This window comes from Loxodonta africana, chromosome 6 (assembly GCF_030014295.1).
Source record: "Loxodonta africana isolate mLoxAfr1 chromosome 6, mLoxAfr1.hap2, whole genome shotgun sequence".
Classification (NCBI taxonomy): Eukaryota; Metazoa; Chordata; class Mammalia; order Proboscidea; family Elephantidae; genus Loxodonta; species Loxodonta africana.
Genome location: NC_087347.1, coordinates 111,415,974 through 111,436,340, shown reverse-complemented (window position 1 = coordinate 111,436,340; position 20,367 = coordinate 111,415,974). Strand labels below are relative to the sequence as shown.

Genomic DNA, 20,367 nt, shown 5'->3' with positions numbered 1-20,367 from the left:
GTGCAAGGTAACACAGCAACAAGGTGGAATTTGAACCTGGGTGCACTGCTCCAGCCTTGCTATGCTATCTGCACATGTGAGTATTTTAGAATCAACAAAGTACATTAAGTGTATTAAGAATCATAATTATTAGTTGGAAGATAAATAAAATGAGAAAGCAACTCATTCACAGATGTTCTTCACTCTGTGTTCTCCAGTTTTAAGAACGGTTGCTTCAACCTCTGTCTTCAATCTGCCTCTCTGTGCTGGCTGCTACACTTCAGCCTAAAAGCAGGTTTGTTTATCATCCTAAAGCCCAAACCAACAAACACCATCTTTCAGTTCATGTGACCCCTCTAGCTGTCATCCCCTTTCGTTTCTCACTCTTTCATCCTCTTGCAACAATCTCTAGGTCCACTTCCTCTTTACTAAGCTCATCTTTAATCCCACTGCCATCGGACTTCTGCTGTCAACTTTCTTTTAAAATTGCTATTATCAAAGGCATTTCTAATGCCAAATTCCAGGGAGATTTTTCTTCTTTTCTTTAATAGTCCACTCTGCCACCTTTGGCACTAAAAAAAACAAAAACAACAACAACAGAAAACCCAAACCCATCCATCGAGTCAATTCCGACTCATAACAACCCTATAAGACAGAATAGAGCTGCCCCATAGGGTTTCCAAGGATCGGCTTTTGGATTCAAACCTTTTGGTTAGCAGCCAAGCTCTTAACCACTGGGCCACCAAGGCAACCTTTGACACTACTGATGTCTTCCCTCTTTCTCTAAGTCTCCTACCACCTCTTTGTGCTTTGTAGCTTTCCTTCTCTCTCCTTTGTGGAGTCACCTTATTTCTACATTTTATATTCCATTGCTTTTCTAACTCTTTGCAATATGCTAAGGTCATGGAGTCTACCCTCCTAGTTTTGACCATATGTTCTATGATGACAATTCTCCAGAATACATCTTTGACCCTGGTCTCTCTCCTGCCCAGTTTTAATCTTGCATATCTGAATATCAGCTGAATTCAGATTCACCAAAAAATTTGACAAAACTTATAAACTTGCCATGAAACTATAGTCTCTGGCTTCCTTTTTGGCACCACACTTCACCCAGTCATCCAAACTGGAAACTTGGCAGTCACTGTGCACTTGTATTTCTTTCTGATCCCTTCACATCAATCTAAAAGCAAATCCTACCAGTTCACTTCCAAGTCTATCTATTCCACTGCATTCAACTTGAGAGCAAAGTAATGTCTTATTCATTTTTATATAATCAATGGCTAGGATAGACACATTCTTGCTGCACATAGTAAATGTTTAATGAACATTTCTTTCCCCGTTGAAATAAAGGTAGGATAAAGGGAGGAAAGGAGACAGACATTTTAGAGATGATCTGAATTACCTTATCTTTTCCCCCATTTACAATGAATGGTTTATCATGTCACCTGACTCAAATGCCCACGATTTCTGTATTTGTTCTCCAAACTACCTCTAAACAAATGGTATTTCCTACCTCTAAAATGTGTATTAGTGCTGCTTCTAAAAGTCTCCCGGATCAAGATTTTTAATGAGTGGAACCTGTATTTCTAAAGATACTTTAAAGAGTTATGTTGTTGTTGTTAGGTGCTGTCGAGTTGGTTCCGACTCATAATGACCCTATATACAACAGAACGAGATACTGCTGGGTCCTGCGCCATCCTCACAATCTTATGCTTGAGTTATTGCCATGCTCGAGCCCATCGTTGCAGCCACTGTGTAAATCCATCTTGTTGAAGGTCTTCCTCTCTTTCACTGACCCTCTTCTTTATCAAGCATTATGTCCTTCTCCAGGGAGGGTTCCCTACTGACAACATGTCCAAAGTAAGCAAGTCGAAGAAGTTTCACCATCCTCGATTCTAAGGAGCATACTGGTTGTACTTCTTCCAAGACAGATTTGTTTGTTCTTCTGGCAGTCCATGGTATATTCAATATTCTTTGCCAACACCATAATTTAAATGCGTCAATTCTTTTTCATTCTTCTTTATTTATTGTTCAGCTTTTGCATGCACAGAAGGTGATTGGTAATACCTTGGCTGTGGGTCAAGTGCACTTTAGTCCTCAAGATGATATCTTTGTTTTTGAATACTTTAAAGAGATCTTTTGCAGCAGATTTACACAATGCAATACATCTTTTGATTTCTTGACTGCTGCTTCCGTGGGTGTTGATTAAGATCCAAGTAAAAAGAAATCCTTGACAACTTCAGTATTTTCTCCATTTATCAGGATGTTGGATATTGGTCCAGTTGTGAGGATTTTTGTTTTCTTTATATTGAGGTGTAATCCATACTGAAGGCTGTGGTCTTTGATCTTCATCAGTAAGTGCTTCAAGTCCCTTCACTTTCAGCAAGCAAGGTTGTGTCATCTGCATAACACAGGTTGTCACTGAGTCTTCCTCCAATCCTGAGGCTGCGTTCTTCATATAGTCCAGCTTTTCAGATTAGTTGCTCAGCGAACAGATTGGATAAATGTGGTGAAAGGATACAACCCTGACACATACTTTCCTGATTTTAAATCATGCAGTATCCCCTTGCTCTGTTTGAATGACTGCCTCTTGATCTAGATACCAGTTCCTCATGAGCACAATTAAGTGTTCTGGAATTCCCATTCTTCACAATGTTATCCATAATTTTTTGTGATCCACACAGTCGGATGCCTTTGCATAGTCAATAAAACTCAGGTAAACATCTTTCTGGTATTCTCAGCTTTCAGCCAAGATCCATTTAACATCAGCAATGGTATCCCTTGTTCCACATCCTCTTCTGAATCTGACTTGAATTTCTAGCAGTTCCCTGTCAACGTAATAAAACCACTGAAATGATTGGGAATTTTCATGTTAGTCTAGTTTTTGTTTACTGTGTTTTCAATCTGTTGATTTTAGCTAGACATAGTAAGCAGATTTTGCAGGACAACTAGCACATTTTCCTAAACTGTGTGTTTTTTTTCTTTCTTCAGGATTGGTGACACAAAATCAGAAATTAAGATTCTAAGCATAGGCGGAGGTGCAGGTATGAGTAACATCTTTTTTAATTTGCATTTCACTCAAAACATAATACTGTTTGATAACAATATTGTCAATTCTACAGGAAAGCTATTTTCCTTTGCTTTCCAGCTTATTAAAACTAGTAAGGGCAATACTACTTCAGTTAAGATTCCTGTGCATTTACAGAAATAACACATGTCTTCTGCGTTTGTTTGCCAACCACGCCCCCCCCCCCAGTGCTCTGTGCTAATTTTTTTGTAGCAACATTTAAAAAAAAAATTGGTACTTAGCACACTGTTACTGCTCCTATCACATGAAGGTTGGTCCTGCCTGCATAATAAAACAATAAAAAAGTTTTATCTCAAGATTTTCTCTCATGGAAAACTCCTGTATAGTATATGTTTTATTTTTAAATTTAGTCATCTGGAGGTTTAAGTTAATATATTAATATATAAAGTATATTAATAATTTTTTTGTGAATGATTATATAAACTAACTCACTACATATGTGTGAATATATGTCAAGTGTTAGTCACTTGAGTTTAAGTATAACTTTCTTGTGCCACATGTGTGAGTTGAATTTTGACCCATATTAGCACTAAAATAACTACATGTACTCAAATGGAATGGAATAGCCAGTTTTTGATGTTATTATTTATTGTTTTTTTTGTAAAATGTACTCTGATATAATGTAATCCTTAAAATCGTTTTACTTTATTTTACTATCACTTTTCACCAAGAAAATAGAAACAAATCAGAACAATAATGAAGGATATTGTCGTGAATGATATATAGTGTTTAAGTTAAAATATTCTGTTATCGATTACTGATACTTTAGGTTCAAATGATTAATAGTGATGAATTACCCAAAGTGTCCTATTAATTCATTTAACCAAGACAGTCATTTCCAGCGTGTTTTGAATATGCATTTCAGGAAACCAAGAGACAACGTGACTACCATCTGATAGTGTCACTTGTACTTGGACAAGAAGAGAAACCCTACAAGGAAAAGTAATTAAAAACAATCTCTATCTCAGCCAAGTTAATTGACCTTTTAATATAAAGTTAATTGAATCTCAAATGTAAATTTATCCAGATGCTGATAAGCTGTCGAGAGAAGGGAACATCTGGCTGGCACAGTGATTCCTTATATAAAGGTGGTGATCGGAGCTAATATAGAGAACTCATCAAAACAAAGGGAGCAACACGTGGAGTTCTTCTGACTGAGCCCTCACATTGTATTAATAACAGGCTCTGCCTTGGGGAGAATAGGTGTGTCCTTTCGGATCGCTCTTCATAAAAAATGGATCAGAAAGAGAAGAACGCCAAGAGAAATTCAAGCTATGGATACTTAGGTTTCACTGCCCAAGAAAGCTGCATAAAATCAAAAGCAATACATTTAAAATCCCTAAGTCTAGGTACTCTTGGCATGAAAGAGCAGTGTCTTTTTGCGGGGTGGGCACTGCATTTCACTTGACTTGAGTGCTCAAAAAGCAACTGGGAGATGGCGGTCTCATAGCCTGTCATTGCCTATCTGCAAGCGCCTAGCAGAAGAACAATATATAACTCAACAACAAGGAACTTGCCATCCCTGCCTTAGTGAAATGGTCTTCCCACATGGTCTATGATCTATAATGTGCCTGAGAGTTTTGCATTATCCTGTGGCTTGAGTATTCTTCCAAATCGGTCACTGACTCCAGTACCTCACAAATGAGGCCCTTGGCCCTGTATGGTACCTTGTGCTCAGCTCCTATAATGCATCTCTTAGGCTCCGTTTTCAGACTTAGCTTACAGGCCTCACTGGCTCCTCTTCCTAGATGATCTCTTCTTGGTTCCCCAGACACCCATAGAACATGTTCTGCAGATTTTTGATACAAATACTCATTCTCTCTGCATTCATAATAGTGCTAACGCTTCTCCCTACCATGCTGGAAAAGCACACCAAAACCAAACAAACTAACCAAAACCAACCAACCAACCAAACAAATCCACTACCATCAAGTTGATTCAACTCATAGCTACCCTATAGGGCAGCGTAGAATTGCCCCATAGGGTTTCCAAGGCTATAAATCTTTCTGGAAACAGACTGTCACATCTTTCTCCCAGGGAGCAGCTGGTGGGTTCAAACCGCCGACCTTTTGGTTAGTAGCTGAGTGTGTTAATCATTGCGCCACCAGGGCTTCTAAATGAACTAAAAACCTCTCTAAATGAAATTGCTGTTTTTATAGCACTTAATGTTTATGTGCCTCAGGGGCCTATTTGGTTTCTCTTGAGAAACAAGAGGAAGGCATGCATATACACCCTTTTCTGTCTGTCTCCCTTCTTTAGTGTGGAGAGAGATTCCACTGCTTAAAGGAGAATGTAAGGTTGTTGAAAGGTGTTGGGGAGCACAAGTGAGCAGCCAAGAATTGTTAGGGCTCCAAGTAGTTCAAAAGATAGGAAATCAGTGGCCAATTTTTTTATGTAGACTTCAAATAATCTACCTCGTCAATAAAATGCAAGAGATAACAGACACTGTTATCCATAGATTATATGTTAAAATGTTAGGGAAATGTATGAAATAATATGTGATCCAAGAAATAACAACATCAACAACAACAACAAAAAAAAAAAACAAAGAAAGGGAATCTGAGGAAAATGAATCATGAATAGAAATATAGAATATGTAGCTTTTACAGAGCCCAACCTGGGAAGTATACGTTGTGTGTGTACATCTGCATGAATCTGTCTGTATGCTTTAATGAAACACAACGCGCAACCAGGATTGCTGTATTCAGGATTTTGAAATAATCATGCCATGTTAACTTTACCAAGTGCTTTAGAGTATTGAGAGAAACTGCATTGGATTCCAAATCTCATAGAACATACTTTGGGGTCCATTTTTGACATTTTTTTTTTTTTTTTTTATTCTAGTCATTGGAGCTTCCTAAAATAAAACCACCCAGTGGAGCTCTGTTATTATTCACCTTTGAATGAGTGTTGTCTTTATGCTGGATGGTACGTCGAGAAAAGGAAGCCTGTTTCCCTTTTGGTAAAGGAGAATGATATTAATTTATAGTACATACATTTATGCCTGGAAAATGTTACAGAAGGTAGTGATGGGCAGTGTGTTCTCCTTGCTCTCGGCTCTGCTTAAAGGAGAATCATTTTATCTGCTCCCTGGTTCAGTTCTTCTGTTCAAATACCAGCATGTTTTATAAGGATTAGACATAAATATAACTAAGATAATCTCATTTTATTTAGCTTTCTACTTATTTTAAAAATTCATCCGTTGTGTATCTAATCAATAACCATACCATATATAACATAATGTTATATATGGTATACATGTTTATACATAATTGTTTTTAATCTACTGAGACAACTCATGTATGAAAATAAAGCTGGTATAAACCTCCCTTTAGATTTTTTCACTCTTTTTTTTTGGTTAATTCTATTGCTGGTGTATGTTGAGAGAGGGTAGGTGGTTTTCTTGTTCTGAAACAAATACACTCTAGCTTTCATAGTTTCATAGAGGTAAAAAAAAAAGAAAGAAAGAAAGAGAAAAGAGTTAAAGGTCATCAACACCCTAATTTTATAAGTAAGAAACCACCTGAGGGTCATCAAAGATGAACAGAACCCAGGTCTCTTGACTTCGATTCAGTCCAGCAGATTGCACTACACAGATGTAAAAGTTAATTATTGACCTAGCCACGGAGAGAGCAGGAGCTTAAAAACAACCAGCTATTATTTGCGGGTTTTATTAGAAAAACTGCCAAAAGCCTTACTCCATTCATGTCGTTAAGATCTACTCTGCTTTGAGGAGGCAGCTCTTCCCCAGTCATCTTCTGAGTGGGCTCATTTCTGACACTATATCAAACAACATTGGCTGCTATTCATAATGTTTTCACTGGCCTGTCTCCCCCCGTCCCCGGGCCCCCCCGAAGTAGACCACCAAGTCTTTCTTCCTAGTCTGTCTTGCTCTGGAAGCCCTGCTCAAACCTGTGGTGACTCTGCTGGTAGCGTAGCTTCTAGCATCACAGTAACACACAAGCCACCACAGTATGACAGACTGACAGATGCATGGTTCATATTGCATTGGGCAAATCTGCTGCAAAAGATCTCTTCAAAACGTTGAAAAGCAAGATGCTTAAGGTGCACTTGACCAAAGGTGTAGAATTTTCAGTCACCTCATATGCATGCAAAAGCTGGAAAATGAATAAGGAAGACTGAAGTAAGAATTCATGCCTTTGAATTCTGGTGTTGGGGAAGAATATTGAATATACTTTGGACTGCCAGAAAAACTAACAATTCTGTCTTGGAAGAAGCACAGCCATAATGCTCCTTGGAAGCAAGGATGGCCTGAGATTTTGTCTCATGTATTTTGGATATGTTATCAGGAGGGACTATTCCCTGAAGAAGGACATCATGCTTGGTAAGGTAGAGGGTCAGTGAAAAAGAGGAAAACCCTCGAAGAGATGGATTGATACAGCGGCTGCAACAAGGAGCTCAAGCATAGCAACAATTATGAGAACGACATAGGCAGTGTTTATGAGTAACCTTGCATGTAGATGCAGACATAGGATCACTAAGAGTCAGAACCAACTTGACAGCACCAAACAACAACAACAGTTTGAAAAACAAATCTTATTGGATTATTAATCTTGTCTCCTTTCAGGAGTGACATATTAAGGTGATACAGGAATTTAACCTCTAAGCTAGATGGACAGCAGTAGAAAGGTATAATTAAGGCAGGAACTGGAAGAGCCAGCATATCAGGTTTTGAATCCAGGAGATTGCAGGAAGCAGAGGTTAATGTTTTACAGTGGTCCAGAGTAAACCAACAGTCTAGGTTAGCAAGTTAGGAATGACTGGGAAAATACACTCATTTTGGGGATGATTTAGGAAAAAAAAAAAAAAACAGTTGAATGCATGGATTGCCATCTTCAGATATTTCCTGTTGAACAAACTATAAAATATTTGCCCTAAAAGGTCAATGGTTGTTGAAAGTTCCAGAATGCATTTTCTTGTTTCAGTATAAGAACTTCTAATGTTCAAATCTGTCCAGCAGTAAGTAGAAAGGCATAGAGTTATCTTCACTCTAGGAATATCATCATATTCTGGAAAAATATTCTTCAGATATGCTATGGAAGGGACTCAGGCACTGATTTCTTAGGTGTTTAGGCCATTAAAGGTGCTTTCAATCGTGAGAATCTATGGTTTTATGAGTAACCTTGCATGTAGACGTAGGCATTTCTCCAGAGTGGTGAGGCTATCGCCTTCTAGTGGTTGTACTGGGGAAACCTTGAAAAAGGCTGTTAGATATGCAGATGCTTTTCACTCCAGGCTGTAAGTGCTTATACTTTAAAATGAGTAAGAGCTTTTTTTACTCACATACAGCACAATACCCATTGCTGTCAAGTTGATTCCGACTCACAGAGACCCCATAGGACAGAGTAGAACTGCCCCATAGGGTTTCCAAGGAGCAGCTGGTGGATCCAAACTGCCAACATTTTGGTTAGCAGCTGAGCTCTTAACCACTGTGCCACCAGGGCTCCTTGCAGCATGATAGCAGATACTAAAAAGTTCGAGATTTTAGTGATACGTTCTTATTGTTTTTAGGTACCCTTGACTCAGCTCCAACTCATAGTAACCTTATGTATAACAGAATGAAACGTTGCCTGGTCCTGTGTGCCTGGTCCTGTGCCATCTTCACAATTGTTGCTATGTTTGAGTCTACTGTTGCAGCCACTGTGTTAGTCTATTTCATTAAGGGTCTCCCTCTTTTCTGCTGACTCTCTACGGAGCATGATGTCCTTCTCTAATAATTGGTCTCTCCTGATAACATGTATAAAGTAAGCGAGATAAAGTCTTGCCTTTTTTGCTTCTAAGGAGCATTCTGGCTGTACTTCCTCTAGGACAGATTCGTTCATTCTTATGGCAGTCCGTGGTATATTCAGTATTCTTTGCCAATACCACAATTCTTCAGTCTTCTTTTTTATTGTTTAGCTTTCACATGCATATGAAGCAATAGAAAATATCATGATTTTGGGTGAGGCACAACTTAGTCACCAAAGTGACATCTTTGCTTTTTAACACTTTGTAAGGGCTTTTGCTGCAGATTCGCCCAATGCAACATGTCATTTGGTTTCTTGACTGCCGCTTCTGTGGGCATTGATTGTTGATCCAAGAAGAATGAAATCTGTAGGATTTAGGGCTGTTTTTATGTTAAATAAGGAAACCCTGGTGGGATAGTGGTTAAGTGCTATGGCTGCTAACCAAAGGGTCGGCAGTTTGAATCCACCAGGTGCTCCTTGGTAACTCTATGGGGCAGTTCTACTCTGTCCTATAGGGTTGCTATGAGTCGAAACCGACTCGATGGCAACAGGTTTTTTTGTTTTTGTTAAATAAGGAAAACCTGGTGGCTTAGTGGTTAAGTGCTATGACTGCTAACCAAAGGGCCAGTAGTTTGAATCCACCAGGCGCTCCTTAGAAGCTCTGTGGGGCTAATTCTACTCTGTCTGTCCTACAGGGTCTCTATGAGTCGGAATCAACTTGACAGCAATAAGTTTGGTTTTTTAGTTTATGTCAAACAACCAGTTTAGGTCCTTGCATACAAAATATTGTTAAAGGCATTCATAACTATGTAATTAAAAAGTAAGCTATTCTCCATATATAATTATATCACAATAGTTTACCTCAATGTATTTTATGTAAACTTTCAGTGAACATGAAATATTGTTAAAGACAGATACGTTAGGGATTTGAAAGAACAGAACATAATGCTACAACATTAGAGTCATTGTCATTAAAAGCAGAGTAAACAAGATTGTTCTGGCTAATGCAATAAGGCTTGAAACAGGAAAACAAGGGATAATGAGCAGACTGAAGACAAAACTATCATTATTTGCAGGTTAATTTTTTTTTTTTTTTAAATGACTATCCTTAGCAAAGCAAATAAACTCAGTTTTTTAAAGCCTTTGAATTAATAAGATTGCAGTAATGGACTAATACAGGTAAAAATACATAAAAAGCAGGGTGATAGATACTTATAATTTTTTGTTGTTGACATTTCAGTGCTTTTCCTTCACAATTTTGATAATTTAGTACATAGTTGAAAGCCTGTGGCATGTTGTTTTGTGTAATTTTGCTGAGGGGGAAGTTTATATTTGCCAGTTTGGGAACCAATCTCTTCATTAGTGAATAGGCTTCTCTCCAATGTTCACTATGGAATGAAACTTTGTGATTTAATACATACACTCATGCAACCCTGGTATAGGAGGTCTGTTAGAATCCTGGGTGGCACAACCTGTTTACGACTGGTCTCTAACTCAAAGGTTGGTGGGTCAAACCCACCCAGCAGCTCCGTGGAGGAAAACTCGTGGCAAACTGCTTTGGTAAAGTTTACAGCCAAGAAAACCCCATGGAGCTATTCTGCTTTGTATCACATGGGGTTGTCATGAGTTGGGGGCTGACTCGATGGCAACTAACAACAGTAACAAACCTAATAATAAAGTCCCTAGGTGGCACAATCACACTGTGCTGAACTGCTAACCTAAAGGCCGGCGATTTGAAAGACTTGGTGATATTTCTGTGAAAATTACAGCCAGGAAAACTGTATGGGGCAGTTCTACTCTGTAACACAGGGGTCACCATGAGTTGGAATCGACCTGACGACAACTTACAACAACAAACCTAATATTATATGCTACACTGGATTTGGGGGGTTACAGGGATTGGGTCAATGCCCAGGGTCTCCTGTAGTTTCTGTTTCTATTAACAACAGCAACTAATAAAAATGATTAAAAAAAAAAAATTGATTAGGTAGCAAAGAATTTAATTGATACAAAATATAAGAAATGAATTTGAAGATAAGTTCAGATTTTTATTGAAAACAATTCGAGATTTTAAAAACCAATAATAAGCAGTACTGATTTTTACACAAATAATGCCTTCTGTTTGCCAACTACACCCCCTAAAGTATTTTCATAAGCACCGTTATGCCAATTTTTTTTTTTACATGTTGCTGTTAAAAAAAAAAAAAATTAGCATGGTTTGCTTATGCAAATACCGCCCAGGGAGAAGGCGTGGTTGGCAAACAAACGTAGAAGATGCCTGTTTCCCTACCAGTTCAAGTGCATCTAATAGTCATTCTAGTTCAAGGAGTTAACGTGAAAAAACTAAGATTTTGCACAAAAAGCCATTGGTTCTTTGCTGGATTGCTCAGAGAAAAAATTTAAAACTAACTATGTATAAGTATTTTTTTAACTATGTATAAAAAAACATATAAAACATAAATCATATAAGTTTTTATATATATATGTTTAATAATTAAATCCGTTATTCCACATATAAAATAATATTGTGTAGCCACTGCAAACAACACATTTAAATATATTTTGATATATTCATGGTTTAAATTTTGGTATATTCACGGGAAACAGCAGAATAATAATACATATACATAATGCTCTCACCTGGGTATACTAGTGAAAATTATTTATTCAAATGAAAAAATAAAAGATCAGGAGGAAATAAGCCAAAAGTTAACTTTTAGTTTTCTCTAGCAGTGAAATGATGTTTCTTTTATTTTATGCTTTATATCTTTCTCTGTGTCTCAAGTTTTCTATGGTATTCAAGTATTATGTTTATAGCCAGGGAGAGGAAAAATAAACCCAATTAAACTGTGCAGTGATGGTAAGGATGAGACTCACTGTCTTCTCTGGACGCCTCCAGATACGTGGCTAAAGCTGAAGCATTGTTCCACAGCTGTTTTTATGACAGTTTGACTTTGGCAGATTTTGATTCCCCTGTAATAGTTTTATACCTACACAAATACTCTAAGAACAATCTCAACTATGTCTTAAATTAGCAGAGCTTTTCCTCAGAGCTCATAGATTGTCTCTGCCTGATTCAGAGTACACCTTGGCCCTGACGGTGAGAGTGAGGTTGATGTTGACGTCCTCTGTCTGTTCCTTGAGGTACTTGATGTTTTCTGTTAATCATTTCCTGCTTCTTAATCCATGAGGACAATAGGCTCTCAGATGCTTACTCACACTAGGGGATAAATTACTGATGATTTCATCAGCAAGAATTGTGTTCTAACCACTATTAAGGTGGCAGGCCAGTGAAATAGAGCTCAGATGAGAGAAGCAAAGAGGATATCCTGGTATGAATGAGATCACACCAAACAGGCTGGTATCTTGGAATACTCCTACCGTTACCGCAAGTTTATGAGTTAGAGCCACCTGCTGCAGACAGCCAATTCTTGAGATGGGTGAGGTGGGTAGCAAGAGCTTTATTATATATACCAGTACATGGAGACAGAGGAGAATGATCTCCTCCTAAAGCTGTCTGTCTCCAGGAGCGGCAGGCCAGCTGGGGTTTTGAAGGGAAAAGGGGCTATAGGTTTTAGGAACTTGTGGAATGTCCATTCTCTTTCTGTGTGGTTTTGGTGGTCATATTTCAAACATGTTGATCTTTTCTTGCCATTATCCCATCAACCCAGGGGGTGGCTGGTGCCATCTTTCATCCTGTTTGACAGGCTTAGACTGATATAACTTGTTTTCAGGATCCTGGTGACGGGGCGGGGGGGGGGGGGGAGGCATGGAAACACTGGTAGCATAGTGGTTAAGAGCTGCGTCTGCTAACCTAAAAGGTCGGCAGTTCAAATCCACCAGGCGCTCCTTGGAAACCGTATGGGGCAGTTCTACTCTGTCCTATAGGGTCACTATGAGTTGAAATTGACTCGACGGCAAAGGGTTTGGTTTTTTTTTTTTTTAGGGAAAACATTAGTTAACGTTTAACTTTTAGGGGAGTTAACAGAAAAATCATACTTGGAGACAGAGACAGGCTAGGGAAAGGAAATATGGCACAGGTTCTGTTGAAGATATGGCTGAGCAGCCAGTTCAAGTGCTTTTATCTACAAAACTTGTGAATAAAAAAGGCAGGAGAAAGTTAGCACTTCATTAAGAACCTGGGAGCAACTGATATACAACTTTTTAAATGTTGCAACACTGTAGGTATTTGGGGGTTACAGACACTGGGTCAGTGCCCAGGGTCTGTTCTCAGCTTTCCATTCTGACAGAACTGCTTCAATACTGAGGTACCCATGGTGGGAAAGAGAGAGAGAGAGAGAGAGAGGGAAGCAAATAAAAGAAAAGGTCTTGTCAGCAATTTTCTATCTTTCACACTGCAACTGCAAATCAGATTGTTCTTACTGTGGTTGTAAACCCATAGCTGAAATTATTTTTTTATCACCAAGCAGGGAGGTATCTGGGCAATCTTTCTCCCAGGAAACAATTTTTTTTTTTTTTTTTTTGGCCTGATAGAAGGAATAGAAGGAAGATAATAATCTGAATGCAACATGTAATAGAATGCATTTTTTTTCCTGCTGATAATCTAAAGAATTCACATTTGTTTTGATATGAGAAATGAAGCGAGGCTAGACTGAAACCAAATGGCAGGAGGTATCTCCGCGGTCTTTAATCCCCCATTTTCTTGACCCGCCGATTTTTTCCAGGGAGGAAGCCCCAGGGTTCTCAAGCTGGGATTTGTGTTTCATCTTATATGGCTCTATCAGAAGAACAAATCAAACATCAGGAACACGTGATGAGCCCTCTTCTGAGTTGTTCTTTTATTACAGGGTTGTTTCTCACCAGTAACTATGGCCGCTCGTTTAAAAAAAGCACATCTCCATTCCCCTTCATTCTGGGCCTACTTCAGGCTTTTCTTGAATGTCACCTTTTCCATGAAGCTGACTGGACCACCCAACTGAAAATTGCAAACCTCCCTCTCCATGATGTCCCCTTTACCTCTTTCTGCTTTCCTTTTCTCCATGGGTCTTTTCACCATGGGAATTTTTGTTTGTTTTATTCACTGCTGTATCTCCAGTTATTAGAACCTGACATTTAGTAGATGCTCAAAATATTTGTTGAGTTAATGTGTAATAACTTCGATTTATTGAGTCCTACAATATTTCATGAACTGTAATAAGTCATCTCTCTATAATGCCTCAAACCCTCACAATGACCCTGTAACAGAAACAATATTATTCCTAATTTATATTTGTAATCCTCTTTCTGAAACCCTACATATATTTTAATATTCTACTCTCAGATTTTTAAAATTCATCTTTACACACCCAACACTTTGGGTATTCACTGGCACATAATGGATCCTTAGTAAGCGTTTAGGGGGTTGGGGGGAAAGCATTATAGCATGTCAAGTTCCCGGATCAGCCCCTGGCATTGAGGAAATAATTTTTGGTACTTTCATTATGTTATCTGAAAATCTGAACAATAGTAACTATTGGGACCAAGATTGTGAGCAAATTAGCTGTGTTAGCCCGTTGTCTTATATTTATGATTGAAGGTTATTTATAAATTTGACAGAGGAAACTTAAAGAAATCTACAAACACAATTTTTAAAAATTACCTAATGGTATAAGGAGTAATTGTGAGCTAAATGTCCCCATTTTATAGGTGAGGAAATGAGGTCAGGAGAGGTTAAATATCCTACTAAAGTAATGCAGAAATCTGATAACCCCGTAAGGAAAAATGAAAAGGATTGGGTCATTGACTAAGGCTGGAGAGAGCTAATTATAATCATGATGAGAATAGTGAAAATTTAGATATTCCAGCATTCATGTGATAAAGTTCTAGTCACTGTCTCTGAAGAGTATCAAACAAGAGCTATCATTTTATAAGAACAACCAGAATAGTTTAAGGTAGAAGGGACATAACATGGGAAACTCTTATATTCCCATTTTCTGCCTAAAAATACGCACAGGCAAAATGGGGTGTACGCTAGAGGCAGAGACACAAGAACCAAAAAACTTAGGGCTGAGAATTTACAAAACCACCCTTACTTCATCCTTTGGTTTTCTAGGGATCTTGAAGCGAAGACACATATGTCTATAACTAATGCAAGTGAAAATATATGTTTACTTAAAGCCTTTGCCTGAGAGTAGGTTTTCACACTAGTAACACAAGGCCCTTGCCAAGGCTTTTGCTAGGGATTTCCTTCCAGCCTATCTTTGTATGGTTCCCTTTAAACATGCTGCTTTTGTGTCATAGCAGTTCACCCGCAAACTCTATTTTTCCAAGTTGTGATTTTCTTTGTTATACTTTTTTTCTCCTAGACATCCAAGTAGCTATTTTGGTAGTAACCAGCACTGTATCCGTGTATCTATGCATCCATCTAATTGTGCACCCACCTAATCTGCTATCTACCTATCCATATTTTTAACCAAGAAAAATTTTATTCTATAGCCTTCTTTATTAGTGTGCTCACCTAGAATAGAATGTCCCCAACTCAAAAGACCAGTCCTTCGAGTCACCAGATAGGCACGTATATTATCTAAGTTACAATCGCATCTTCAATGGGCTAACATTTACTATCATGCAGCTACACCTTATAAAATCAGATATATGCATCCGATATGTGAGAGAACAACTTCTGCGTTTTAAAGGAGCCATTTATTTTAAAAAGTTTAATTAGAAGTGTAAGGGTAAAGATGGCTGTTATGGATTGAATAGTGTCTCCCAAAAATATTTGTTATAAATCCTAATCTCTACACCTGTGGCTATGATTCTACTTGGGAAATAAGTTGTCTTTGTTACCTGAATTAGGCAGGATTAGTGTAGAGTGTGTTTTGAGTCAATCTCTTTTGAGATATAAAAGAGAATAAAACAAGCAAGCCATGGAAGCAGAGTTGGGGGAAGAGAGATGCCAAACCACATGAAGATTGCCTAGGAGCAGAAGCTCAGAAGAGCCAAGCACCTTCCTCCAGAGCTGACAGAGAGAGAAACCCTTCCCTTAGAGCCGGCACCGTGAATTCAGACTTCTAGCCTGCTAAACTGTGAAAGAATAAATTTCTGTTGTTAAAGCCACCCATTTGTGGTATCTCTGTTATAACGGCACTAGCTAACTAAGATGGAGCCCTGGTGATGCAGTGGTTAAGAGCTATGGCTGACCAAAAGGTCAGCAGTTTGAATCCACCAGCCACTCCTTAGAAACCCTATAGGGCAGTTCTACTCTGTTCTAGAGTTAGTATGAACCAGAATCAACTCAATGGCAGCGGGGTTTTTTTTTTTTTTTTTTTTTGTTTAGATAACTAAAACAATGGCATTAGCCTTTGAAAGGTAATTGTTGTGGAGAGTTTAAATAATTATGATAACCTAAATGCCAAATTGTTGATAATGCAAGTTGTTCCATATGTGACTATAAATGCCTCAGGATAGTCATTTGCATACAAAACATTAAATCAAACTGTCATGGATTGAATTGTATCCCCCCAAAATATGTGTCCACTTGGTTAGGCCGTGATTCCCAGTATTGTGTTGTTGTCCTCCATTTTGTGATTATAATTTTATGTTAAAGAGGATTAGGGTGGGATTTAACACCCTTACTAAGGCACATCCCTGATCCAATGTAAAGTGAGTTTCCCTGGAGTGTGGCCTGCACCACCTTTTATTTTACAAGAGATAAAAAATAAAAGGGAAGCAAGCAGAGAATGGGGACCTCATACCACCAAGAAAACAGTGCCGGGAGCGGAGCGTGTCATTTGGACCCAGGGTTCCTGTGTGGAGAAGCTCCTAGTCCAGGGGAAGATTGAAGACAAGATCCTTCCTCCGGAGCTGACAGAAAAACCCTTCCCCTGGGGCTGACACCATGAATTTGAACTTCTATCCTACTAGACGGTGAGAGAATAAACTTCTGTTTGTTAAAGCCATCCACTTGCGTTACTTCTGTTACAGCTGCACTAGATGACTAAGACACAAACCTAAACCAAACCTATTGCCATCGAGTTGATTTTGACTCATAGCAACACTACAGGACAGAGTAGAACTGCTTCTTAGGGTTTCCAAGGAATGGCTAGTGGGCTTGAACTGCTGCTGTTTTGGTTAGCAGCCAAACTCTTTAACTGCTACGCCACCGGAGCTCAGACCTGCACCTATATTATAGAAGAGAGGAATTTTTTTTTTTTGGGGGGGGGGTGGGAGGGTGAGGGGAAGGGTTGTGTAATTGGGAGATGAAAATTTCAAAAATAATTTAAACTCTTAAAGTGACATTTGGAAGAATAGATAAACAAAAAGAGGAGAAATAAAAATAACCTCTAAATCCACCACCCAAAAATAACCAGTGATTGTAATTCAGTGCATGTTTTTCTAAACACTGTATATTGAAGTGAAGCACTCTATAACCCATTGATTTAGGCTGATACATATCTGGATTTGCCTAACGTTGTTCAAATTCCACACACTGATCAACTGAGAAAATTAGTTACATGATTGTAGTATTCACAGGGTCCAAAACTGTTAATTTGCCTTGCTACTAAAAAAAAAAAAAAGAAAGAGCCCTGTTGACCTAAATGATTAAGTGCTAGGCTGCTAACCAAACGGTTGGTGGTTCGAACCCACCCAGTGGTTCCATGGGAGAAACACCTGGCCATCTGTTCCTCTAAATATTACAGACAGGAAAACTCTATGGGGCAGTTCTATTCTGTCACATGGGGTTGCTATGAGTAGGAATCGACTCAACAGCACCTAACGACAACAACTTACAAAAAAATAGACGAGAGACAGAAGAGTGATAAATTCATTAGAAAAGAATAATTTAATCATTATTGTTTCTCTATTTGTGACAGAAAACTTTGCAGATTTTGTTCCTCTTTAGCAGGAAACATTTAATATGTCAGCTCTTAATAAGGATTTAACCCACCCACTGTTGATTCAGACTCCTAACAATCCTATAGGACAGAGTAGAACTGCCCTATAGGGTTTTCAAGGCTGCACATTTTTATAGAAGCAGATTGCCACATCTTCCTCCCATGGGGTGGCTGGTAGGTTCCAGCCGCTGGCACTTTAATTGCCAGGTGAGCACTTTAACCACTGTATCACCAGGGCTGTAGTTAACCTAAATAATTGTTTGATTGTATATATCTAAAGGTATAAGGTATCAAAAATAAATAGCTAAAACTGTCAAATTACGATCAAGTAATGACTCATGAGAAGCCATACGTGGAAAGATTCTGACTACAGAATGATCATATATTTCCGTATTCTCCTTAAATGCTTTTTTCTGGACCTCAAAGTTAAGATTTCCAGAAGGCTTTGCAATGTACAATAAAAGTAAATTGCTGATTTCCCCATTTCTTTTGGTTTATATCTGAATTTGCAAAGATTTTTCAATTATTTGATTGATTCAATTATGGTTTACTTTCTGCCATTATTTTGACATATTAGTTTGGCTGGTGTGCTCTCTGAAACCATTTATAGGAAGCTTAATGCCTGATACTGGACAACATTCATGGTATGGCTTCTTCTCAGAAAGATTTAGTTGAGAAAGAACAAATGGTGTCCGTTCTTCTTTTTTATTTGAATCTCTTACTACTGGCATATGGTACTGTGGGTTGATAACCCCTCACATGCTTTTCGTTGATCGATGATCAGATTTGCTCAGTTATTCCATCTAGCATTTTTGACTCCTTTATCTTCTTTTAACAAACTTATGGGAATCAAGCCTTTGCTAGTGAATCAAATTAATGAAGTAAAGCAATAATTTAGATCAGGGAAGACAAGTAAGTTTTGTCTCTGTTGCCAACTCCAGCCAATTGATGTGTAATGACCATCTGTAGGATTCTGAGGCTGCTTCCAGGCTCTGTGGGAAAGAACACCAAGGCGATTATTCATGTGTAGAATTTAAGATGGGTAGGAGTTAGCCAGATGAACTAGGGAAGTGAGGACAGAGTACCTCAGGCAGAGGAGAAAGTGTGGGCAGAGGACAAAAGTGCTGGAAGAACAGGGTGCATGAGGGAGGGAAGTATAAGCAATTCAGGATCCCTGGAGCTGTAAGTTTCGAAATATGACATGGTGAGAGATGAGAATGTATGAGAACAGGCAGGATGTTCAGTCAAGGAACTTGGACTTGATCCAGCTGATCAAAATCATGAGAAGGTTTTAATCAGGGAAGTGATGAGCTTGCTTAGGTTGGGGTTTTCAATGTATGTTGTGGTGACAGTTTTTAGGGAGACAAGACCAGAAGTAGGCTAAACAAGGGCAATGCTAGCAGAGATAGAAAAGAGAAGTAAAGACAGATTTAGTTGGAAAACATGCGAGTGGTCAAAAATGGAGGAGGGAGGAAGTATCAAATCCTTGTGAGTGGATGGATAGTGAACAGTATAGGTGACTGTTTCAAGGAAATATTTATAACTAAATGCTAACTATTTAGACTAGACTGGTGGTGTAGTGGTTAAGAGCCACATCTGCTAACCTATATGTTAGCAGTTCAAATCCCCCGGGTGCTCTTTTGAAACTCTAAGGAGCGGTTCTACTCTGTCCTTACAGGGTTGCTATAAGTCGGAATTGACTTGACAGCAATGGGTTTGGCTTGGTTTTGGTTATAATATCATAGAAGATCTGAACTACCTATCTGTTCAGCAGAGGTTTGTATAAATCACTTAAAAAAAATGTACGTGTCCTATTTCTGAGGGATACTGAAAAGCAAATTATATAGAGTGTAAGGCCAAAGAATATATTTATCTTATGGGGACAAATTATACATACAATACAGTAAGAAATAATAGAGTCCATTATAAATAAAAATCTCACAGAAAATAAGTACTTTATACTGATGTTATTGTCCAACTCAGGAAACTTTTGAGAGTGAGAGTTGGAGGAAGATGGTAACTTAATTAAAATTATTTTAACTTTTTAAAATATTTATTTATTGAACTACAAGTTGGTTTTACTATATTGTCCAGTTTATAAAATAATTCCTTTCAAACTATTTTTAAAAAATAAAATCATAATAATATTTTGTTAAAGAATGAAAAATTGGGGATGAAAAAATGAAACCAGATAGGACACCAGGACAACAGCAGGAACTGACCCTGGAAAACAGGAAGTATAGTTACCCTACTCATGATGTTAGGAATGGATTTTATGTGCTAACTCCTAAGTAAGTAGTTCATTATCCCCTCTTGTTGTTCATTGTTTTTGCTAGACATCCAGCAGTGAATGCAGGATGGTTCCTGTCCACACCTGGGCTCACACTCTGGAGGTTGTTATGCAAACCTGTAGTTTCCATATCTCAGGTGCAATTTTAGTATCGTGCCCTCTGTCATTGCACAGGAGGGAGGACTGCCTGGCTCTGATTGTGATAGATCATTCTGGTAGCTGGGAAAGAGATGAGATAGAAACAGGCCCCGGGGATCTAATAGTTACCTGTGCCATTTGTGCTGATCTGAAATGTCCAGGTCCCTCTTAGAGAACAAGAGCTCATCAAGCCCCAGGGGGAAAATAATTGCATTTCAACTCTTTGAATTTCAAAATGTTGGATTTAGGATCTCCACAATTGATGATTCTTTATTTAAAACACAAGGTTAG

At 38.4% G+C, this 20,367-nt stretch overlaps 1 protein-coding gene across 1 annotated transcript in view; it reads left to right on the top strand.

The window, feature by feature from the left end:
• Nucleotides 1-20,367, top strand: part of HNMT (histamine N-methyltransferase) — a 55,988-nt gene that overhangs the window by 15,061 nt on the left and 20,560 nt on the right. The window contains exon 3 of the mRNA XM_064287260.1: nt 2,971-3,023. Coding sequence (XP_064143330.1) covers nt 2,971-3,023 — 53 coding nt within the window. The remainder of the gene's footprint in view (nt 1-2,970; nt 3,024-20,367) is intronic.